Source organism: Onychomys torridus, chromosome 20, assembly GCF_903995425.1.
Source record: "Onychomys torridus chromosome 20, mOncTor1.1, whole genome shotgun sequence".
Lineage (NCBI taxonomy): Eukaryota > Metazoa > Chordata > Mammalia > Rodentia > Cricetidae > Onychomys > Onychomys torridus.
Window position 1 is genome coordinate 16,316,512 of NC_050462.1, and position 25,532 is coordinate 16,342,043.

Consider the following 25,532-nt stretch of genomic DNA (forward strand, 5'->3'; position numbering starts at 1 on the left):
TCTAACATGGAAACTACTGTATTTGACATGACGTGCGCACGTGTGTGTGTGTGTGTGTGTGTGTGTGTGTGTGTGTGTGTGTGTGTTAAACAAGGTCTTAGTCATTTAGCCCAGCTAAGGCTAGCCTTAAACTCCTGATCCTTCTTCATCTTCAGAGTGCTGGGATTACAGGCACGTACCAGTGTGCTGTATTTCATAAATTTAAAGAAATTCTCGATAGTGTAAGTTATAACTTGTCTTTGCAGTTACTTTCCATTTGGAAGCAAATACATTTTAAATATTGATTATTTGTAGCAGTCAGTATGTCTCAATCTAGTGTATAGTGAAATTTTAAAAAATCTAGTTTAAGGGGTAATCCTTTATTCTTTGAGATGGGTTTAACTCTTTATGAAAATAATTCAAAAGAGATTTTTAATTTTTGTTTTTAATCCAGTGGCTAGATGACTTTAAGGGTTATAATCTTTTTGTTGTTTGTTTTCTATTTTTGTTTGTTTGTTTTTTGAGACAAGATCTCTAAATAACCCTAGCTGTCCTGGAAATCACTGTGCAGACCAAGCTAGCCTCAAACTCTCAGAGGCCTGTCTGCCTTTGCCTCTGCTGGGATTAAAGGCATGTGCCATCATGCCAGGTTACTAAGGGATAAAGTCTTTATTGCTATGATTTACATTGTGTGTGTGTGTGTGTGTGTGTGTGTGTATGCATGCATGCATTCGTGTGTACATTTATCTGGGTACCTTCTTGCATGTGGAGGTCAGTTAACAACATGTGAGAGATTTCTTGGGTCCTGGGAATTGATTTCTGGTATTACTGTCAAGTGCCTTTACTCACTGAGCTGTTGTGGAATATTAGTTTAAGGTGTGTTACATTTGTTTATGCTGTGGAACATTTGTTTAATGATGCAAAGATACGTTTCATTCTTTTATGTTGTATTCGTTTAACTCTGTGAAGCTGTGTTACTGTGCCTGACTAAAAACCTGATTGGTCTAATAAAGAGCCGATTGGCCAATAGTTCAGCAGGGAGGGATAGATGGGGCTGCCAGGCAGAGAGAATAAATGGAAGGAGAAAAGGAGCAGACAAGGAACAAGAAAAGGAGAGGAGGACGTCAGGGGCCAGCCATTCACTACACAGCCAGCCATGGAGTAAGAAGTAAAGAAAGTACATAGAATAGAGAAATATAAAAGTCCAGAGGTGAATGGTAGATAGGGTAATTTAAGTTAGAAAAGCTGGCTAGAAATAAGCCAAGCTAAGGCTGAGCATTCATAAGTAAGAATAAGTCTCTGTGTATTTATTTGGGAGCTGGGCTATGGGCCCCCAAAGAGTAACAAAAACTACATTTTGGCAGTTGGGTGCCAAAATGTAGTTGGCTTTTTTTTTTTTTTTAAACTGTCTCCAACCCTGACACACACTACCTTTTTGATTGTGATAGTTGATGATATCTGTAAGCTTATTAATTTTCAAATAGTCTAGGTGTTTTGAATGCTTATAGTAAGGATATGATTGAGGGAATGTTCTCTTAAATCACATAGTTTATTGCTATGTATTTTCCCCTTTAAGTTCACAATGCTTAAAGGAGAGAATACTTTGAACAAATCTCACAGGGAATGCACTCAATAGATAGGTTACATTAAACCACAAAGTGAATGTCACAATTATTAAAGTCTGTTAATAATTTCTCAACTATTGTAGAATCAGGCTCCCATGGTAAGGAAGATCTCATTAAAATTTGAGGTGTACTTTTATAAATGGTTTCTTAAAAGTGATGCTTTCCAAAGAGAGCTGTTATGATGAGGATCCCTTACTGATAGCACTTCAGGTGTGGACGGCCAAGACTTGGAAGTTCAAAGGCTAAAATGAGTGTGACCCTGTCACAGCTTAGCTATCGGTCCTGGAGAAATAGTCAACTGAGTGCTTGCCTGCCATGACTAAACCTGTCACACTGTGAGGCTTGTGGGTTTGCAGGCTAGCAGTTGATGCTGGTAGCCTACATACGGAATGTGGCAGAGCTGGTGTTGCATGCATGTGGGGAGTTCTGTCATTAGTTTATTACTGAACTTATGGAATTCTGCATGTCGCCTAACGTGACACTAAGAGTTTTATACAAACATACAAAAGTTCTTGGACTGGGCAACTGTAGTGAAATTATGCTAGCCATCTGATGACACCTTACAGATCTGAAGGTAGAAGAACCTCCAAATCCTGCTGCTTAACTAGACAGACATGGCGATTGTACAGTGTTTTCTTCTCCCTTTACCACATTTACCTATGTGTTCTGTTTTAATCAAGGAAGCTAAACCTGATGGATTGGTGCCTGATTCATCAGCAGGTAATTAAAGACAGATTCTTTTGAGTTTTTTTTTTCTTCTTTCTCATCCTGTTTTTATTTAATACCTGATAAAGGAATTTTGTTTATGTTTATATTTGATGTTTGTAAAACAGTAAAAATATTGTTTGTGCTTTGGGTTTAGATAGTTACCTATGCCACAATTTAGTCAGTTAATTAGTTCATTATATTCTGAAGTTAGGAATAAAATTCTGGAATATTACCACAATATGATTCTTTAAAGGAAATCTAAGTCTATATTAGGAATGATAGTCTGTCCCTCTTTTTAAAATAATTTACATATTTTCATTTTATATGCACTGGTGTTTTGCCTGCATGTATGGGTGTCAGGTCCCCTGGAACTGGAGTTACGGACAAGTGTGAGCTGCCATGTGAGTGCTGGGAATTGAACTCAAGTCCTCCGGAAGAGCAGCCAGTGCTCTTAACCATTGAGTCATTTCTCCAGCTCTGTGTCTGTACCTCTTGAAGTAAATGATGAGACTAGCATCTTGTAGCTACTTTTAAGTGGGTAGATGCTGAGTGAATAGTCCAGGTCAGACTCTGTTATTGTCTGTCGTATTTAAGGAACTTGGGTCAGAATGGAGTGGTGACAGGCATTCACTGCATGTTTTGATAATGTGTTTAGGCCATCGCTGCTCACAGTTACCTCTAGATTCACTTTATAACTTTGCCTGAAGAACATGGTATATTTTAAAGTGGGTTTGATGGTACATGTCTGTAATCCTAGCACTCAGAAGGCTGAGGCAGGAGAATCACAAGTTCTGCTCTATCTTTAGCTGTAAAATAAGATCTTAATTTTAAAAAAGCAAAAACAAACTTCTAGACAAATATTTGTAGATATTGGAGACTATTCCAATTATTCTTTAAATTATAAATTATGTTTATGACTTATACTCTAAATGAGTCACATATGCTCCATGTTTTGAAATGTGAAAATAGTCTTAGAATTGGATTCACATTGATTGTCTTTACCACCACATGTTGTGATGTAAGTAATAAAAATTTAGTGTCTGTAATTGACATCACATCTAACACATGGCTTTGCTCTCTTCTAGAGCTCCAGTCTTTAGAACAACAATTAGAGGAAGCCCAGACGGAAAATTTTAATATTAAGCAGATGAAAGATCTATTTGAACAGAAAGCAGCCCAACTTGCTACTGAAATTGCAGGTACAGTAAATCTGAACTGTTTAGCCAGTAAGTAGTTCTTACTGCCTTTCACCACTATATGCCCTAAAAAAACCATCTAATATTTTAAGTGTGATAAAACATTTGTTGTAGACTGTGGAAATGCTTAATGAACTTTAATAATATGAGTTTCTATGTAAATTATTTTGTTTGTCTTTCAATTTTTTTTTTTTGGTGGATTCTTCTTGAAATTTAAAGGAGATAAATTTTCTTTTTTGATATGCTTGATTAAAAAGTAACATTTTAAATAAATTGATTATACAATATATTAAAGATTTAACATTTGGTTATGCTATAAATTATTCATACTGTATTTTAAAAAATTATATGTTTTTTTGGTAAAATATTATATGTATGTACATTAAGATGCTAAGTAGCATAGTGTTAGGTAGAATTTAACAATCCTAATTTTATTGGGCATATCTATGGGTACTTCGGAATGTAAGTTGGACTTAAGTATGTATAAGCTTGCAGATTAATATATGGGAATGTAGAGGCTTGCCTTCTTATGGAACTAATGTTTGTGTTGCTCTCTTCAATTAGATATGAAGTCAAAACATGACGAGGAGAAGGGTCTCCGAGAAGCAGCTGAGCAAAAAGTGACACAGTTGACGGAAGAGTTAGACAGGCAGACCAGGGTGACTCAGGATCTGAAAACTGAGCTGGTAATTCAGGACATTTGTTACATTGTTAGTGTATAGCTCCTAATTAAAATGAAAGATATATGAGGCTGGGCTCGTAGTTCAGTGATAGAGCGCTTGCCCAGGGTGTGTAAAGCTTTGAGTTCCATATCCAGCTGAGGAAATATTTAAAAAATAGTGTAATGAACTGGAGGCAATAAAAATTCTTTATCTCCCTCCACCTACATATATACTCTATTATAATTTGTAAAAATAAAAAAGATGTTATAAAAGTTGTGTCACTTAACTCCCTTAAACATTATTGTGTCTGTATAAGTGTGATTATTTATGATTATTTTGTTCTTTAATTATTCCCTATATCCACATCTCTGGTGCTATCATCTCCTCACACTTTGTTCTGTTGAGACAGGATCTCACTATGTAGCCTGGACTGGCCTCTGACTCAGAGAGATCCTCTTATCTCTGCTTCCTTAGTGCCAGACTAAAGGCATACGCCACCATACCAGACATTTCCTCTCACTTCAGTTGTGTGAATCCATCTAGTTTTAGGACTACCTCCAGTTGGGTTTCTTGCTTTCACCTCAAATTCTACAAGTATAGAATCTAAGTCGTCACATTTCTTCCATGACTCTGTTTGTCACTGGTACCATGGTCCAGTGCTCTCGGTAGGCTTTGCAATCTTGGACCTACCTGTGGAATCTTTCTTTCTTTTCTTTTTGGTTTTTTTTTTTGGTTTTTCGAGACAGGGTTTCTCTGTGTAGCTTTGCGCCTTTCCTGGAACTCGCTTGGTAGACCAGGCTTGTCTCGAACTCACAGAGATCCACCTGCCTCTGCCTCCTGAGTGCTGGGATTACAGGCATGCACCACCTTCGCCCAGCTGGCATCTTTCTTTATTCAGTAAATACTTGGATGAATTACTGAACCCCAAGCATCTGGCTGAAAACCCCTCAACAGCTTGCTTCTTTTCTTCTTCATTGAAGTTTTGCTGTTACAGCCATGCAAAGGATTGAGCCCTGGCTCCACGATAGACAAGAGCTTCACCAGCTGTAGGCCTCTTTATCTCCATCACCACTTCCTTAGTGTAGAGAAGAAGTGTGCTACTTATCAAGTCCTTGTCAAGATTGATACGCTGCTAGAGTGCAGCTTGATGATACTGTTACATAGAATGGAAAGAAGGGGTTGACTTATCTTGGACATATCAGTGTTCGATGTTTGGAGTCTAAAAATTGTCATAATGATTGTTTTTATTTTGATCTCTTTTTAGTGAATTATTCTAAAATGTATATCATTTTAGATTTTTATTGTAACACTTAATTAAAATATGTGGTTTCACAGCTCCAGAGACCTGGTATAGAAGATGTTGCTGTACTAAAGAAAGAACTGGTCCAAGTTCAAACACTAATGGATAATATGACTTTGGAACGTGAGAGAGAATCCGAAAAACTCAAGGATGAATGCAAAAAGTTACAATCAGAACATGCTAATTCAGAGGTAATGAAAACACTCAGGGAGGAATGTTTCCATCATAGATGACTCTTTTGCTTAGTAAATGATTTATATAGTTAAATATTTAAGGCTAGGTGGTAAGTGATGATTGAATTTATCTTAATTTGGTAGGATCAAACGAAAATGTGATGTCATTTCCTACAATTATATTAACCGTGTTGTTTTGGAAAATATGTAGAAATAATTTCTTCTTTCTTCTCTTTTTGGTTTTAAATTTTTTTGACATGCAGTCTCACTGTATTGCCCTGACTCTTTTCACCCTCCTAGGCTCAGGTGAGACTCAGTCTCCTAAGTAGCCGAGATGACAGGTGTGTACCACGGTACTTGGCAAAAGATTTATTTTTTAATAAGCTTATTTCTAGTTGATGGACATTGAATAGTGAGGATGAAAATGGTCTCTACAGTGTTCTAATTGGGGCTGGAGAGATGGCTCAGCAGCTAATGCACATGGTACTCTTGCAGAGGACCAGGGTTTGGTTCCCAGCACCCACACGATGACTCATGATTATCGATTGGTAGCTTCACTTCTGGGGGATCTGATGTTCTCTTCCTAACCTCCAAGGGCATCTGGCACACACGTAGTACACAGTCATACATATAGGCAAAACACATACATGAAAAATAGTAAACAAATCTTTAAAAATGTTCCAGTCTACCACCATAATGATCTAGATTACCCCATGCGGTCACACATACCTAGAATTCCAGCGTTTGGAGGCTGAGACAGGAGAATCAGGGGTTTGAGACTAGCCTTGGCTAGATAGTGAGAGAGTTTGAAGAAACAACATAAAACATAAACAAAAAGTAAAGAAAATGTTGGCTGTAGTGACAATTCATTTTCTGTCATTTTTAGCTGGTGATCAGATGCCACTCTGTCTGTAAATAGTAACATGCTCGTAAACAATGCAGTACAGTTACTACAGGTACCTGCATTTGATTCATCCTTCCCTTTCTCTGTGTCTCTGTCTTATCAGGGACTTGGGAAAGTGTGTGCTCTTACTATGCACGAGACTGTGAGGCGCTATGATGCTGGACACTGATGACATGTTTTCATGCAGGCTTTCTCCAAGTGGACTTGGGAAAATGTGTGCTCTTACCGTGCACGAGACTGTGAGGCACTATGATGCTGGACATTGATGACATGTTTTCATGCAGGCTTTTTCTCCAAGTGGCACTTCATAACCCTAAGCACATAATTTTACAACTTTTCAAATAATTTCAGGGGTTCATAAATTTACCAGTCAGTTAAATGTCTAGAGATATTACTAATTAGTCTGCAGCTATAAGTATGTAATCAAGAAAATTGGGGGCTGGAGAGATGGCTTAGCAGAGACCCAGGTTCAATTCCCTGCATCCACATGATGGCCAACAACTGTCTATAAGTCCTGTTCCAGGGGATCTAACATTGTCTTCTTGACCTCCATGGACACTGCACATACATGATGCATAGACATATTTGCACGCAAAGCTCCCGTACACATAAAATAATAGTAAATAAATCTTAAAAAATAAGAAGATGCTGAATTAAATTCTGATAATGTGTTTTAGATTACTTTTAATGTGCCCAGTCATTTATTTCTGTACTTTAGTAAAAAAAAAAAATTGTTGATTAGATCTGCCTGTTGACTGATAATTTCTCAAATTAAAAAATTAACCTCTTGATTAAAAATGCCATTGAATGTTATTTGACATTTCCATATAAATGACATGATGTCTAAATTTTCATTAAAGTAATGGTGGCTTTAGAGTATGCACATTTCAAACTGTAGCCCCCTCTCACTTTTTCCACTTGAGCATTATGGGAGTCATACTTATTAATTAAGAATATAGCAGACGCTGGGCGGCGGTGGCGCACACCTTTAATCCCAGTACTCAGAAGCAGAGGCAGGCGGATCTATTATGTTTAGGCCAGGTTGGTCTACTGAGAGAGTTCCAGGACAGCCAGGGCTACACAGAGAACCCTGTCTCAAAAAACAAAAACAACAACAAAAAGAATATTAGCAAGGAAAAGAAATCTTTATATTTATCTGTGTTTGAAAAATATGTGCAGGAACATGCTACAGTTTGATAGTGGGGAATATTTCTGAATCATGTTTATGAATTACTGTAATTAAAGGGTTTTTGTAAATTTGTATTTTTATTCGTTTAGATTTAGAAAGCTGTGAGGAGCGATAACTCAAGGTAGAAATGTTTATAACTGAAGTTAAAACATTTGGGGTGAAGGAATTATGTCTCAGTCCTTTCCTCAACTAAATGGATAAGTGTAGGACCCAGTGAAGTTACTTTCTAGAAAAGATGTGCCTGGGGTGGAGGGAAGATGGAACTGGGGAGGCATGTGGCAGTGCCATCTGCCTTTAATCCTAGAACTCAGGGGCAGACAGAGCTCTGATTCTGAGGCCAGCCTAGTCTATGCAGTGAGTTCCAGATCAGTCAGGGCTGTACAGTGAAACTCTGTCTGTCTATATAAAAATAAAATTCTAAACAAAGGAGGAGGAGGAGGAAAATGACATAATTCAGTTCTTTGCACTCAACTCTGCTCAGGTTTTCACGAAAATTACCTCTTCAGGCACTTCGAATAAATTTAGAAGGACATTGTTGATTATTTTCTTGGTTGATTAATTGAAGAAGTTATTTACTACTTAAACTACATTTAGAGAATCAGCTATAACGCTTAATCTCTACATAGTTAATAGATACGCAGTGATGAGTAGGACTCCCACGCACGTCAAATATTTTTAAGAACTTTAAGAATCAGACTAATACTACCATTAGACATGGAGTTTTGGACACCACTAGATTTTGGATTCTGTGCTAGCTTTAAAATGTCTAATTTGATTCTATAAAGTTATATGATCTGTTTTACACATTAGGAATCTGAGGGTAAATGAGGTACAACTTACTTTCAGGTCACATGTCTAAAATAAAGAACCTAGGTCTTACTCAGATCTTCCTCCTGTAGCATCCTGTGTTCCATTTTAATTTGTCTCATAATGGCCTCATGAGTGACTTTGTGCTGCTAATCTTTTTGTTTGCCTGTTTTTTGTTTTTATTTTGAGACAGGATCTCACTTGAGTTCAGGCTAACCTAGAACTTATTATGTATCCCTGGTTGACTTCAATCTCATATGTGACTCTCCTTGCCTCTATAATGGAATTAGAGGGAGCCCCCATGCCAAGCTTTTGTGCTACTAATCTTGTCCCAATGTTTATTATTTAGTGTTTTGCCAAAATTGTATGTTGTTTAGCATTGAATAATAGCTGAGAATATATATTCGCTTTGTAGACCAGGCTGGCCTGGACCTCCCAGAGATCCACCTGCCTCTGCCTCCCTAGTGCTGGGATTAAAGGTGTAGCTAGTTGAAAATATTTTGAAGTTGTATCCAATACTATTTTCATACGAAAAAAATTAGTATAATTTTTTCATCTCACATATTTGTTTGTAACTTCATTTGCTTTTTGGTGTCTGCTTACTATGAATATGTGGCATGTTTTATTAGAATTCAGTTCTGTTTATTCTCAGCCAAGTGTAATAATGAATTATGACATTTAAAAAATTTACTAGAAAAAATTATTATAGATGTGATTATTTTTACTAAGTCAGAATAAAAACACACTAAAAGGCCATTAAGGAAGCTAGAAGGACAAGGGATTTAGCAGATGTTCTCTAGTTGGGGTTGATGATCTGTAATCTGGAATGCATTATTATTTTCTTACATTATTACTATGTATACCTTTGGTTCATTTTAATTGAAACCTACATACTGTGTAAATTCATTACATTTTTGTTTATATATTTATGAAAGTGTGTTTTTCACTCTAAAGCATTTTGAAGTGCTTAATAAGTAGTTGGCTACTTTATAGATTAGAGATTGAAGGTTTAAAGATTTAAATTTTTTTCTAAAAGCATTCATCAAAATAAATATCAAAGAAAGCTGCAATGAACTTAGATATGGTATGGTATTTAATGGAAATATTTTTGAAGACTTATTTATATTCAAAAAATCTTATTTGAATCCTAATTTTAAGAGAAAAATGTTTATCCAGGTTTGGAATAAGTATGATTATAATCATATGTAGCTGTTTAAGAGTAAATTTAATATTAAGTAGTTAGTTTAAGAGATCATATTTGTATGTATGTTTGGACATCTCTACTGTGTTCTCAGTATATAAGTATGATTATAATTTAGACACAGTGTTTAGGAGTACATTTAATATGAAGTATGTTTAAGATCATATCTGCACGTGTGTTTGGACGTCTCTACTGTGTTCTCAGTGTGTAAGTATGGTTATAATCATACATAATGTTTAAGGGTACATTTAATATGAAGTATTTGTAAGATCATTGTCTGCACGTGTGTTTGGACATCTCTGTACACTTTTGTGAGCATGGTCTTCCACCTTTCATCCATCATTTTATTGTTTTTTTTTTTTTTTCTGCTTTCTAATGGAGGTGCTTAAATTTGAGGTAACGTGCTTTGGGAGACTTCTTATTTTGGTCATATTCTTATCTGCCACCGTCTATTGTCATACGCAGTTTGTGTTTTAGGCAATCTTAGAACTTCACAGACATTCTCATTTTGTTTTGTCAATCAAGTTTTGTCCATTTTAAATGATTATTTCTTCATAGTAGTAGACTATTCCAGCAATAATTATAATTCTGTAGCACTAGCAGACTATCAGGTTAAAATATCATTCCTTAATTATTTGTAACTTAAAGGTTTGAAAAATTCAGTGTTAAGTTCAATGACATGGCATCAAGGAAAATGAAAATTTTATTAGTGTCTTGTACTGTCCTAGTGGGAATAAATATCTATTAAATCCTTTAGGGAATGATCACTCACTAGGGAACATATTGTTCAATGAATACTAAGCAACAGGAACAATTTCAGGTGTTAGGGAATACACCCTAAGTCAGCCCTGCTCTCCTAAGCCTCTTACTCCTCTGTGGGAGTCAGGTAATGTGTGACAAAGCCAATCTGGATTGTGTCCTTAGCGTTTATTGCCGTGAAAGCTGCCCTAGGGAACCAGTCTCAGAGGAGGAGGACTCATTCTGGCCCATGGATTCAGTCTAGTTTTGTCTGGACCCTTTGCTTTAGCATGTCATGGCAGCTGGGGACTATGGTAGAGGCTGGTGGCCAGGAAGCCCAGAGGGGTAACCGGGTCAAGATGCCCCTGGTGATGACTTCCTCCAGCTATGCCTCACCTCTCCTCCATCACGTTCCAATCGTGAATTAATCAGTGGATTAGTCATTTCATTAGGTCAGAGTCCTCATGATCTGATGACCTCTCATTGATTAGGTCTACTTAACCCCATGAGCCTTTTGAGATGGTTAGATGTTTTTATAATCAAACTCTACCACAGTAGGAAGGGAAGTAACCATAAGTTCTCTGAAGAAGGAGAAAAAAACAGGGTATGTGTATACTGTGGGAGAGCTGGGAATAAATGCGACAGTCAGCTGGCAGGTCGGGAAAGGTTGAGGATATGAATAAGGAGAGTGTAGAAAGCAGGAGTCAGATGAAGTCTGTAAAGCCAGAATCCTGGGAAGTGAGTCCAGCAAGTGCTGAACTGCAGCCGTAGGTGACCTTGGGCTGTGAATGGACAAGGGAACTCAGCCAGGAAGACAGAGACCTGGCGTGCCAACTGTGGCACTATCTGGAGAGAAAACAGATGTGTGTATGCACCACTGAAAATGCTTCAGGATAGAAGTTGTGTGTGCTCTGGGCTCATGAGAAAGGAGTGAAAGGGTCTGAGCAGTACTACTGCCACAGCAAGCCAGATCCCTCCAAAGTGTCTTCTTTATGATGTAAGGACTGATACTGTTGATATGTTAAGAGCAGAAATCTAAATTCATTTTATACATCTTATACAGTTTATTCATCATAAAGAACATATGTAATGGAAATTGCTAACTTTAAGTATTATTTTTAAGTGATCAAACTGAGCAATAAACATTATTTTTGTTATAAAAATGTTTAAATTCACTATGACAAGTTTTTATTCAACTGTTATACTTGACCATAGAGTGGTCTGGCTTAATGAAACTATATAGACCTTATCTTGGTAACTTGTTTGGATAAATAAATATGCTCTTATTATAATCAGAAAGGTGATTCACCCAAATCAAACCATATTGTATGTTTGAACACACATGTCTTAAAAAGAAGGGAAAAGTTTCTGCCATGGGAGCCTGGAGAAACTCTGGACATAATTGGTTTTCCTTTTTAAAGTCAGGAGGCTCATAGTAAAGATTTAAAACCATGAAATTAAAAATTGCAGTTTGATGTTAACTAAGACAAAGATGTCAGTATTTCAATTGATACATTATTAAATAAATGAACTAATGCATCTTGGGTGTATTTTAAAAATTAATTTAAAGCAAAAAGTTTTAGGTAGGAGTATTAATGGTATTAGAATCAAGAATTAAGTTGGAAAGTTTCAAGTTATTACTTGAGTTTAATTGCACCAGCAGCAGAGAAAACATACTGTCTTCAATCTTATGCACCTCCATTTTGTTTACATTCATTTTCATTTTATTTTTCAGGCTACAATAAGCCAACTAAGGAGTGAACTTGCCAAAGGCCCCCAAGAAGTTGCAGTATATGTTCAGGAAATACAAAAACTTAAAGATTCAATTAATGAATTAACACAAAAAAACAAGGTAAGAATTTTAAAGCTGTATATAGTGGTGAATAGATTTTATCTTCATTAAATTTTAATCTTCTATGTTTTATTTATACAGTAGGACAAGATGACTCTTTCTCTGTGTATAAATTTATGTATGTATGTATGTATGTATGTATGTATGTGTGTGTGTGTGTTTGTGTGTGTGTGCATGGGGTACAGTATAACCTGAAGACAAGGAGAAAGGCTAACTGTAAGAGGTGGGTCTAGACTGAGTACAGGTACAAATGTATCTGTGATGATGAGATCAAATCCTCATGAATGCAATATTAGGCAAATATTTGACCACAGAGCTGTATCCTAGCCTGATTTTTAGTTTTCTTTTTTGAGAACTACTGTATTGATTTCAGTTGACACTCCATATGTCCTTTTGCAATCCCATCTAAAGGTCACACAGTTTCATTAGCACTTGTGTGGGTTTTATACTTTCACTTTTTTTGCCTGTGCTTTAGGTAAGAAATTGAAAAAATTACTGATAAATTCAATGTCATGAATTTTTCCTCCCTATTTTCTTTAAAAAATTTTATCAAGCCTGGTGGTGGTGGCGCATGCCTTTAATCCCAGCACTCGGGAGGCAGAGCCAGGTGGATCTCTGTGAGTTTGAGGCCAGCCTGGGCTACAGAGTGAGATCCAGGAAAGGTGCAAGGCTACACAGAGAAACCATATCTCGAAAAACAAACAAACAAACAAAAAATTATCATCGTAGGTGTTATGTTTATGTTTTAGATTTGCTTTGCACTAATTTTTGATGGCACATAATACAAAAGTCCAGTGTCATTATGTGACACGTGGGTACTCCCTTTTCCTGATATGGTTTGTTGAGATGGTCCCTGCCCTATTGTGTGGTCCTGGAACTCTCTTAAGTCATTTGACTATTACCTTAGTTAGTTTTAGCTCCTGAACAAAACACCATGAACTAAATAGCTTACAATGAGCAGAAATTAATTTCACACTGTTATTTAGACTAGGACATCCAAATTTAGGAACAAGATCTTATATCTCGATGGAGTGTGCTGTCTGGTCCGTAGATGGTGCCTTCTTGCTGTGTCCTTACACAAGAAGGAAGGAGGGGTCTTTCTGAATCATATTTTCTTTTTAATAAGAACACTAATCTCATTCATGAGGCTTTGGTCTAACTAAGCTTTAATAACCTCTCAAAGGCAAAATCTCCTAATAGCTTTGCCTTGGAAGCTAAGGATTTGAAAATATGATTTTTGGATTCTCAGGGGATACAAAGCTTGTGACCATAGCAACCATGTTGTGAGTGTTTATTTCTAGGCACTCTGCTCCACTCATCCTTCTTTATCTTTATGCCAGCACCATGGTATAATTGTTAGCTTTGTAGTAAGTTTTGGAATCAGGAAGTGTAAAACTTTCAGGTGTTTTCTTATTATTTTATTTTATTTTAATTTTGAGGCAGAGCCTTGCTATGTGGCTGATGCTGTCCTAGAACATGCTCTGTTCTAGGCTGGCCTCCAACTCATTCTTCTGCCTTAGCCTCTCAAGTGCTGGAATTGTAGGCTTGTGCCAGTGTACCAGGCATCATCTTGTGTGTGTGTGTGTGTGTGTGTGTGTGTGTGTGTGTGTGTGTGTGTAGGTGTGTATGCCTTTTAGGTATGTTCTGAGGCCAGAGGTTGACATGACTTCCTTAATTGTAGTGTCCCGTCCCCCCTCCCCCGCACCCCCAACAGCTGTCCTGGAACAGGCTGGCCTCAGACTCAGAGATCTGCCTGGCTCTTCCTCCCGAGTGCTGGGATTAAAGGCATGGGCCACCTCTACACTCAGCTCTGTTGGCCACCTTCTACAAATCGTTCATTTATTTATTTTGTAGTTAGGTATTTATTACAGGTAGTTCTTTTTAAATATCAACTTTTGTCTTTTGAAAGTTTTATACATTCATACACTGTAGATTGATGATGTCATCTGACTACCTGTTTTCTTCTCCTCCTGGTCCAGTCAGCACTGCTCACATGTGCAGGGGTGTGCTCATATGTGTAGGGGTGTGCTCACATGTGCAGGGGGTGCTCACATGTGCAGGGGGTGCTCACATGTGCAGGGGGTGCTCACATGTGCATGGTGTGCTCACATGTGCAGGGATGCTGCTCACATGTGCAGGGATGCTGCTCACATGTGCAGGGGGTGCTCACATGTGCAGGGGGTGCTCACACGTGCAGGGGGTGCTCACATGTGCAGGGTGTGCTCGCTCACATGTGCAGGGATGCTGCTCACATGTGCAGGGTGTGCTCACATGTGCACGGTGTGCTCACATGTGCAGGGATGCTGCTCACATGTGCATGGTGTGCTCACATGTGCAGGGGGTGCTCACATGTGCAGGGCCTGCGGCCATCTGCTGGGTCTCAAGCAGTCTGTCAGTAGTTAGGAAACCAAAGGAGAGTGACTCACAGCAGCTGTTAACTACCAACTGCTCCACATCTGGTAGTGTGGGCCCAATGGATGACCCTTATAAATCCATGCTAGAATTTTGACTGACTTGATCTTGTACAGGTCTTGTCCTGGGAGCCGAGGCTGCTGTGGGTTGATGCATGCTTTAAGCTACGCTGTATCTAGAAGGCAGCCTTTCACTGCTCCCCTTCCCATTCTTACATCCTTCTTCTGCCCTTGTCTAGGAGTTCTGACACAGGTGACCCATCTATAGCTCAGCACTCCACTCTTTATACTTGGCACATTGATCAGTTATGAGCCTCTGCATTAACCACCGCCCATTGTAAAAAGAAGCTTCTCTGACTAAAGTTGGAACAAACAAATCTTTGGGTATAAAATAGACTGCTGTTTGATAACATGACCGTTTATTAAAACAATAACATGTACCACCATAGGGCCTGTGATCTCCTCGGTCATAGGCTTTTTAATGGGGTTATAGTACCAGGCATGAAGTAGTTCTGTGGAGCAGGTCTTCTGTCTAATCAAGAAGTTGTTGCCGCCCCCATAATTATCATGCTGTTGTTGTACCGGTGAGCACATCTTACTGTCAGGTCATTATAGTAGTTTGCAAGACCCAGTGCTGTGTAAGACTGTTGGTGCCTTTTCTCCCCAAGCAGCCTACATAGTACCTTCCAGCAAGTGTAAGCTAATCAGCAGGGAGCATGTGCAGACCAGTTATAAGTTGATTTCTTTATGTCTTGCACAAGAGTGAGTGGTGTCTTCAGCAAAAGGGTCTTACATCTAGTTATGGGGGGTAACCCAGAGTGTTGCGATAGATAGCCTGTGCTGTCTGTCCCTGGCTCACAGGGAGGTACTGTGTGCCTGACACTGTAATTTTCAATTACTAACAAGCCTGTGTGTGTGTGTGTGTGTGTGTGTGTGTGTGTGTGTGTGTGTGTGAGAGAGAGAGAGAGAGAGAGAGAGAGAGAGAGAGAGAGAGAGAGAGAGAGAGATGGGGGGCAGAGAGTGTCTGTGTGGAGGTCAGAGGACAGCGTGGTGGTTTAGTTGTCTGCTTCCACCTTCGGTCAGGTCTAGGGATCCGGCTCAGTTGTTCTGGCAGCAGTGCTTTCTCTCTGGGCTCTCCTGTTGGCTCCTCTCCCTTACTGTTTTCATTGTTTCCACTGAACCAGAGCTCATCAGTTCAGCTCATCAGCTGGCCCAGGAGCTGCCAAGCCCCTCCTGGATCCACTCCCAGTTTTTGGACTACACGTGCTGCTGCCACAGCCAGCTGTGTGGGTGCTAGGTTTCCATACTCAGGCCTCCTGCTTTGTCCACTGACCATCCCCCACTCCTGCTAACGCCCCTCCCCAACCAGGTCTTTACTAGGGGAGGAGAGCATAATTAAGTGCTTGTCTAAAGGTGTGATGAAAATGTTGGCTTTGATGTAATACCTTAAATCTACTGTTTTTGTGAACTGTAGCAAGAGAAAAGTCAAGAAAAAATAAAATTAGAATAAAGAAAAAGAGATCATAAAACTGGCTGTAACTCTTAAGACCCATGCCAATGTCATGTGAATGGGCTTGGAAGCACATCCTCCAGCCCTAGCCAAGTCTTCCGGAGCTGCTGCTCTGGTCAGCAGCTCCTTACAACTCGAGGAGAGCTGCTGAGCCTCAACAAATGATGGGGATGATAGCAGTCCTTTAGGTCCGTGCTGCTAGGACAGAGAGTAATGGCTGCATGTGTCCTTACGGGCAGCTCTGTTTTACGTTCTCAGAGGTCAAGAACTCCACAGAGTTCATGTTGTGGGAGGTGAGAAAGAGAGCTTTCGTCTGTGTGTCTTTATCATCCTAGACCTGCGTTTCTTAAAGTATTCACAAATTTAAAATTGTTAACCCAATAAATTTTAACATAACTGTTCTTAAAAAATGGCTATTCACCCTAACACATGAATTCATTAAGAATGGTGGTGATATGTTTACAAATCTCTTCACTATCTGGCTTAATATAGCATAGTTCGAGTCCCATGTCTGTTTTATAGTCATGGGTCAAGAGAGTTTACTCTCACACAGTTACGCAGTTGAAAAATGAGAACTAGTCTTTCTGTAGTCATGGCTGTGTTTACCTCATACTAACTCTTGGTAAATGGGGGCTTCTCGAGAGTCAGCCACCATGTGGAATCTTAAACCAGACCAGCCGACGTTCTGTACCCGTGACACCAGAATTCACGGGTCACTCTTGCCTTTGAGCAGATCTTCTCGTGTATGTGAATTCATGCATCATTCATTCGTCATGTTGAAAATCCTAGCTCTCTGAGTGAGTTGGATCTTCCAAGTATTGACACATTGCACTGTACAGTATATAAGCTGTCCATTCATCAGCTTTATTTCAATGTCAGAGTAGATTGGAGTGTGAGGAAACTCAAGCTCATGTAGTGGAGCTAATTAAACAAAAACAGAGCTAAAGGTTCATTCATCTGTCGTTGTTTATCTACCTGTCCCTATTGTCCTTCCTGCCCAAACCTCATTCAAACCATAGTTATTGGCAATAATCGTATCCAGATATTTTAAATTTGTAAATGTCTGCAGCTAATCTTTTTCGAGGTACTAGAGATTACAGCTAAGGCCTTGTGCATCGCCTGCAAGCATTCTGTGCTGAGCTGTGTCCTAGACCTTCCTCTTTTATCTTCTTGAGGCAGGGCCTTGCTAGGGTGCTCATGCTGAAATTGATATCCTCCTGCCTCAGCCTTCTGAGTAGCCAGGACTGTAGGCCTGTGCCACCTAGCCTGACTTGTATATTACCTTTTGATGGATGTTATGTATAATAACTTATGCTGTTTTTGTGGACCATTGGCCTCATCAGTGTAGATAGGTAAAATGTATAATAGATGGAAAGTACTATTTTTTTGCTGTTTAAATTTTCAGTTTTAATCTTGTGTTTATTAATTATTGGTCTTAAAATATTAAAATCAAAGTGACAACTGGAAGAAACTGCTTTGTTATTTTTGAATAAAATTTTATTTAAACGTAATTCTGCACCTCAGATTAATTATTTTCATATAAATTCTGAACAAGATCACATTGTTTATTTAAGGCTATTTATATAACAGGAGGTTGAAAGAGACTGAGTTATTTTGGAGGGTTTTATCTGTCATCTTATCTGTATGTATTGCTTTCCCTTTGAGCAGTCTCAGCCTTAAGCTGTACATAGGTCAAAGTGAGGGCCAGAAAGGCAGATAACCCAAATACTGCTGTGTGTTACTGTTGTGTAACACAGTTGACTCACTATGTCAGCTGCAGATTCAGGCAGCTGTGCATCGAAGTTTTTATTTTTTCTGTGTATGAATATATGTCTGTATGTATATACCAGTGTGTCACATGTGTACCTGCTGCTCTTGAAAGCCACAGGAAGGTGTTTGATCCTCTGGAACTGGAATTACAGATGGCTCTGAGTTGCCATGTTGGTGCTAATGTCCAAACACTGGGTCCTCTATAAGAACCGCAAATGTTCTTAACTGCTGAGCCATGTCTACAGCCACAATATAACAGTTCTTTATGAAACATTTACATTGTTTAAATGATTAAGACGTGATTTAAAGTATATGGGAGACTATGCATGGGCTATGTAAATACTGCACAATTTTTTTAAAGACTTATGTATTATGTATACAACGTTCTGCCTCCATATATGGCTGCACAATACTGCTCAATTTTATATAGAGATTTGAGTGTCCACAGATTTCTGTCATGTCTGAAACATCTTGGAACTAATACTGAGAGCAGGATAGTACAGTAGGCAAAGCCCAGCTTTGCCACTTACTGACCAGTCTCTTCTGCTGGAGATAGTACTATGTGTTTCTTAGGATAAACATGGATAGTAAACAAACTAAGAAGGTGATAAGGGTTTCATGAGCTTTTAGTAAACACCTCAGTGAATTTTGATTTTATTGTTTGTTTTAGCAAATGTTGGGATAACAGTGTTGGGTCAAGGCCATGGTCAAAGTTTTCCTAACTTAGTCTTCTAAATCAGAAAAGACCTGTATAGAACACATAACTTTTAATTTGTAATGGTAAAGGGATTAATAGAACCTCAACTTCAAATGTTGATGTAAAAAGGTATGGAACCATGTAAGAGCACATGCAGTTCATAAAATGTAAGATGTCAGTTATCTATAAACCATTAAAAATGTCACTCTTTTTCATTCATTCCTTTTACATGGGCAAATATCAGTTGAATAACAAATGAAACACGCTATAGGGAAATTGTTACTTTTAAGAAACTATGGAAACGATGAGAAAATTAAAAGGGAGGGCAGGGAGGCTTTCAGTACATAAATGATTATTAGCCAGGCTTCATATGCACCTTATAATTTCAACTTGAGTAGGACAAATTTTAGGAATAATGAATTGATTTAGTGTCTAAATTATGTATTTTAGGAAAAATAATTTGATTTAGAATCATAATAATGACTCTGTTCCTAGGTTAAATTGCATTAGGTTCTTTCGACCCCAGATTTCTCATCTGTTAATAGGAATAATATCTATCTCAAAATTCGTTGTAAGGATAGATAAGGAGAATTGAAAGAAATCACTGTTTTCTTTCGAGGGTTCCACTGTAGTTTTAAGAAGTATTAGACGTTGAGTGCTGGGATTATAGGTATGTGCTACCACACCAGCTTGGTAGAGTTTGATTCATACTTTAGGACAAGTGAATGTTAAGTAGTCACTGCTTGCCCTGTACTTTTGACTTTTTAGAGAGTCAAGATGTCCAGAACATGTGTAGAAGGGGTGGATTACTCGGTCACTTTATAAGCCCGCCCATGGGAAGAACATTGACTTAAAAATAGCCTTAATTTTATACCACATTTAAAACTTATATGTCACTCAGCAGCTCAGCATCTGTGAACATGATTATATTAGGAATTTCAGTAACTCACAGTATTTAAAAATGATTGTAAATCAATATGCAGATTTAATTTAGCGTATGAATCTGAAATGTTATTTTTCTAAATGTGAGTTCTAAATGTGCCATTATATAGAGACTATTTGAGCTACTAGTTAATAAGATGTGTGTAATGAAAAGATTGTCCTGATATGCTGTTGAAACAAAGTGTCCTTCCTCCAGGCTTTTGTCTGCCCCTTGAATGACCGTTTTTGTTGCTTGGTTAACATATCTGCCTGTTGACTGAGAGCTGCAGACTCCTGTTTCCCCTTTCTGAGTGGTGTTTACCCTCATCTTAGTTATTGTTGTGAAGAAACACCTAGGACAAAAAGCAGGTTGGGAGGAAGGGCTCATGTGGCTCACACTTCAGCATTGCTGGTCATCACTGGAGGAAGTCAGAACAGGAACCCAAACAAGGCAGGACCTGGAGACAGGAGCTGATGCTGAGACCATGGAGGGGAGCTGCTAGTGGCTTGCTCATCATGGCTTGCTCAGCCTGCTGTCTTATAGAGCCTAGGACCACCAGCTTAAGGATGGTACCACAGTGGGCAGGGCCATCCCCTATTGATCACTAATTTAAAAAATGCCCTACAGGTGTTCCTACAGCCCAATGTTAGAGACCTTTTCTGCACTGAGGTTCCCTCCTGTGAGATGACTTTAGCTTCAAGCTGACAGAGAACTGTCCAGCACAGGCCTTACTTTCCTCCTTCTTAGCTACACATGCTGTTCTGGGTGCTGTTTTTTGTGATGTGTCCCTGATAATCACCTGGACTTACTGTGTCTAACGTGGGTGGTCAAGAACCTTCCCTGTGTGCTGGTACCTAAGCTTTTCGCTGCTCCCCACTGAGGCTTCCAGGTTTGCTGTTAGCCAGCCTGTGCTTGCTTCCTTCCTTGGTACCTTTAATATACTTGCACACTTCCTTGATTACTCTTCAGTTTCTGAAAACAACCTCAGACTGTTGTTTTCCTACTTTTAGCTTTACGTGATTTAGCTCACTTTGAAAAATCAGTAATTGGCAATCCCCAGTTGATACATTTACAACATAACCCCTGTACCTAAGGCTCAGAGACATCATGGAAGAGACGGCAGAAAGATTGTAAGAGCCCGTGGGCCAGGGCATCTGCTGCAGAGTAGTGAGTGTCCTCTGATTATCACAGTGTCCTGCATAATGACCAGCTGACAGCCCGTCATGGATGGGGAAGTCTCACGAGGCCCCACTGTAGATAGAGGAGCTGCAGCCAAGTAATGGCCACTGGGAGAGGGAATCAGTCATTTCCAGAGTCAGGGCCAGCACTCAACACATGTGCATGTGAGCAACAGGAAATGCACTTAGCAAGGGGTGTGTGTGTGTGTGTGTGTGTGTGTGTGTGTGTGTGTGTGTGTGTGAGAGAGAGAGAGAGAGAGAGAGAGAGAGAGAGAGAGAGAGAGAGAGAGAGAGAGAGAATATCATGAAGAAGAGGTCATGGATTGGAAAGGGAGTCGGGGAGGACTTGGAGGACTTGAGAGTAGCATGGAAACAAGTGATGTAAATACAGCGCTCATGGATCAAATTCTTAAAAATTGTCAAAACAAAAATGATTCTCTTTTCTTTCCCCCTCCTGCTGGCCCTTTATATCCCTCTTTTCTTCCTTCCCTTCCCTTGGCAGTCAAACTCGGCTTTCTGCATGCTAAAAAGGCATTTGGCTGCTACTGATGACATCCCGAGCCCTTTTAAACCTCTCTGTTGGTAAATTATTTTAGCTGTTTCAGGAAGGCTACTTTACACATGCTGTTTTGTCTGTACTATAACTTCTTTACAATCTGGAGGGTCTGGTTGTCCTCACTTCTACACCGTCCCTTGTCACAGTGTGTTAGTAAATGTCCTTGTCACACAGTGTGTTAGTAAATGTCCTTGTCACACCGTGTGTTAGTAAATGTCCTTGTCACACCGTGTGTAGTAAATGTCCTTGTCACACAGTGTGTTAGTAAATGTCCTTGTCACACAGTGTGTAGTAAATGTCCTTGTCACACAGTGTGTTAGTAAATGTCCCAGTGTCAGGTGACAGATCAGGTCATGTCTGGGGTGTCTTCTCAGCATGCGCACTTTTCTTAGGGAAGTTAACATTTTTGTTGGTTTTTCACTTATTTTAAAATATTCCATGTCACTTGTAACAAACAACATCTGAGAGCAGCCTTTGAGTTCAGGTTGCTTGATCCAGATCTGTGATTGACGGTGTTATTTTTATGTTTATTTTGCTAGTTTGAGTAAAATGAAATATGAGGCAGATAAATACCATCTTAGATCATTACTTTTTATGCCCAGAAAGAAATTTGAGCTCATTTCAGCTTGTAACTAAAATAAATGCTCTTTATCAGAAGGGAAGAAAAGGTGCAGCAGCCGATTAGACACTAGTGAGGTGGGAGACACTGAGGCTGTCACTGCCCAGAGCTGCCCCGCCCAGGTCAGAGGTCAGCGCACCCTAGTATCCACAATAACGTTTACTGGATGAAAAGTAGTTTTAACTTTTTCACTTAAGTAGGAACATAAACATGTATTGCCTCCAGTCCCCAAAGAATACAGTATATATTCTCAGGTAATGGCAGTATTTTCCTGGTAATTTTTGTTTTGTATCAGTATATTTCAGTTATGATGACCAATAATAAAATTATGTCAGTATGTCATAAATCTTTTCTGAAGTATTTTCAGTTTTGCTCTGTTTATTGACTCCTGCAAAGATCGTTTGAGGAACTGGAACATTTACGAAGTATCAATGTAAATGCTTACATTGGCATTTCAGAACTTGACCGAGAAGTTGCTGAAGAAGGAACTGGACTACAGGCACCTGGAGGAGAAGCAGGGCGAGGAGTCGGTGAGCAGGAAGAACACTCAGGCAGCCCTGCAGCAAAGGGACCTGGACTGTCAGCAGCTCCAGGCCAGGCTGGCTGCCTCCGAAGGCTCCCTGCAGAGGCTCCAGGCAGAGCTCCGTGAGAAGGGAGAGGCTGCTCAGAAGCTCAAGGATGAGCTGCGGGAAGAGGAGAGCAGGCACCAGCACCTTAAGGCCCAGTGTAAGCAGCTGCAGCAGCAGCGGGAAGAGAAGGAGCAGCAGGGGCTGCAGCTGCAGGGGGAAGTCGGTCAGGTGAGCGCCACGGCCAGGCCACCTCCTCAGGCCCATAGGAGTCCTTTGTGTCAGAAGAAATGGTCACCTTACCATTTGGCTTTTACAACCTGTAGTATTAGAGCCCATTCCTTTTTATTTTAATTTTCCTTATGGAGGGCGGGACGTAGGAGAGGCGATACCATTCACATATAACACCCTTGTGAAACATTTATTAACAAAAATTGCTTAGATGGTGCCCAGTATGGTGTATGTAGTAGGCTTTGTCTGTTACAGTTCAAATTGTTCACTATTCTTTAATTAAAAGTTCTTGGGGTGCTTGAGACAAGGCTGCTCTATCTGAGCACTGGCTGCTCTTCCTGTGGACCTTGGTTGGATTCCCAGCACCCACTTGACAGCTCACAACCAACGTAACATCAGTTCCAGGAGATCCAACACCCTTTTCTGGTGTCCTGGGCACCAGCACACATATGGTGCATAGATGTACATGCAAGCAAAACACCCATACAAAGGAAATAAAACTCTAAACAATAAATAATAATTAAAAAATATAATAAACAAGTTTGAAGTCAGACGTGGTAGTTCTGGGAAGCATAGAGAAATCACAGCGGGAGGTTCAGAAGAGTGTCTGTGTGTGCCTGAGTATCTTCATTTCTAAGTCTCACTTTATTATTTTAAACCCTCACTTCCATCCCCTGTGTGTCTTAAATTTATTGTTATTTGTATGTGGGTGTTTGGCCAGCACTCGCATGCCTGGTACCTGCAGAGTCCAGCAGAGGGAGTCAAATCCCATAGAATTGGAGTGGCAGATGGGTCCTGAGCTGCTGGGAACTGAACCCGACCCCTCTGGGAGAGCAGCCAGTGTTCCTACACTGCAGAGCCGTTTCTCCGACCCAAGTCTCCTGTGTTTTTTTTAAGGGAAAATAAAATAGGTACAAAATGTGCAATGCATGATTCATTATAATTTACATGATGAAAATTCAGTTGTAGTTTAAGTCATTCTGTAGTATAAGGTACGGAGGGATATAAAATGAAAGGTGTGTTTGGTGAGAAATACACGTTAGTAAAGGAGGAGGTACAGCGTGTGTTTCCACTTACACCCCTGCATACCTTCGTTTCTGTTTTAAAGTTACACAGCAAACTCCTGGAGACGGAGCGGCAGCTGGGGGAAGCTCAGGGCAGGCTGAAGGAGCAGAGGCAGCTCTCCAGTGAAAAGCTCATGGATAAGGAGCAGCAAGTGGCCGAGCTCCAGCTCCAGCTCTCCCGTCTGGAAGAGCAGGTGAGCCAGCGCCTGAAAAGGAGTGATGGCGACCGTCCAGCTTTGTGTCACAACTCTAGTTAGAGCTGTTTTTATTTAACATTGACGCATTTATTTCTCCCCAGTTAGAATACCCTGCTTATTCGCTACATTTTAAATTGACTGCATTTTATCGTTATTCTATTCCTCAGCGTTCTCACTGGAAACGTACAGAGTACATTTTAGCTTTCAGCAGGAAGCCTTCTTGGTTTGATTCTACCCGAGGCTGCTGGACTCCTCATACCCAGGAAGAGCTACTTCCTAATGAGATTAACCCACAGCTGGTGTGGATCATGAGCAGCGTGTAAACACTGAGTTTATATGTACTTGAAGATTTCAGTTTTAATGATAAATCACATAGGTCATGTAATATAGCTCAGTGATGCAACTTACCTAGCATGTATCAGTCCCTGAGTTCAAGTCCTAGCACCACAGAACAGATGCCTACAAGCCATCCCATTGGCTGTCACCGCAGAGAAATGCCTCCAAGCCATCTCATTGACTGGAGAAAGTCAGAGTTGTTCAAATGGTACCTTATGTGGTTAAAGGAAATGTTATGATTGAATTATGATTTTTATTTGAATTGAACAAATACTCTGGTTAAAATCTGTTAATTCAGCTGTAGGTTTTCTTTTAGAGGTAAAGTCTTAAATGTGGTAGCAGATCGGATTCCTTCCTTGTATGCCATAAATGTAACTATTAAAAAGTAAAAGAAGGGTTGGGGATTTAGCTCAGTGGTAGAGCGCTTGCCTAGCAAGCGCAAGGCCCTGGGTTCAATCCTCAGCTCCAAAAAAAAGTAAAAGAAATGCAGATATCTGTGGTTTAGATTACTGTTACACATAAATTGTGTATTAACTGCTTTATCATACTGGGTTATAAAACTATGATGATGAACTAATGTAGTCTGGAGAAAGATTTGTTTTCTTATTGGGATGAGATTTAATGGATAGAGGATGGCTTCTTAGTCATGAAATTCAGATTCTATAAGTAATGAGAAACTGCTAGTTCCCATATGCTTTGAATTTACTTTTTTTCAATTTGAGAATTGAATAATCAAATATTTATGCATGATCACATTGTGTTTTAAGTTCTTAACTAACAGTCTGCATTTCTTAAGTTGAAGGAAAAGGTAACAAATTCCACTGAATTGCAACATCAATTAGAAAAATCCAAACAGCAGCATCAAGAACAGCAAGCTCTCCAGCAGAGCACCACGGCCAGGCTCCGAGAAGCCCAGGCAAGTGTCTTGTAACTGTCAGCTTCTAAGCAAAGGTGGTAGAGCTGTGTAATGCCAACACTGGATGATGAGTGCTTTTCAAAGTTCTAGATCAGCCGTTCAGTGGTGGTGAACGCCTTTAATCCCAGCACTCGGGAGCCAGAGCCAGGTAGATCTCTGTGAGTTCAAGGCCAGCCTGGGCTACAGAGCGAGATCCAGGACAGGCTCCAAAACTACACAGAGAAA

At 39.6% G+C, this 25,532-nt stretch overlaps 1 protein-coding gene across 1 annotated transcript in view; it reads left to right on the forward strand.

Annotated features, from left to right (window-relative positions):
• Eea1 (early endosome antigen 1) overlaps nucleotides 1-25,532 on the forward strand; it is a 118,375-nt gene that overhangs the window by 49,614 nt on the left and 43,229 nt on the right. Inside the window, exons 6-13 of the mRNA XM_036169605.1 lie at nucleotides 2,285-2,324; nucleotides 3,398-3,511; nucleotides 4,073-4,194; nucleotides 5,506-5,661; nucleotides 12,218-12,334; nucleotides 22,456-22,794; nucleotides 23,903-24,052; nucleotides 25,188-25,307. Of these exons, the coding sequence (XP_036025498.1) occupies nucleotides 2,285-2,324; nucleotides 3,398-3,511; nucleotides 4,073-4,194; nucleotides 5,506-5,661; nucleotides 12,218-12,334; nucleotides 22,456-22,794; nucleotides 23,903-24,052; nucleotides 25,188-25,307 (1,158 nt within the window). The remainder of the gene's footprint in view (nucleotides 1-2,284; nucleotides 2,325-3,397; nucleotides 3,512-4,072; nucleotides 4,195-5,505; nucleotides 5,662-12,217; nucleotides 12,335-22,455; nucleotides 22,795-23,902; nucleotides 24,053-25,187; nucleotides 25,308-25,532) is intronic.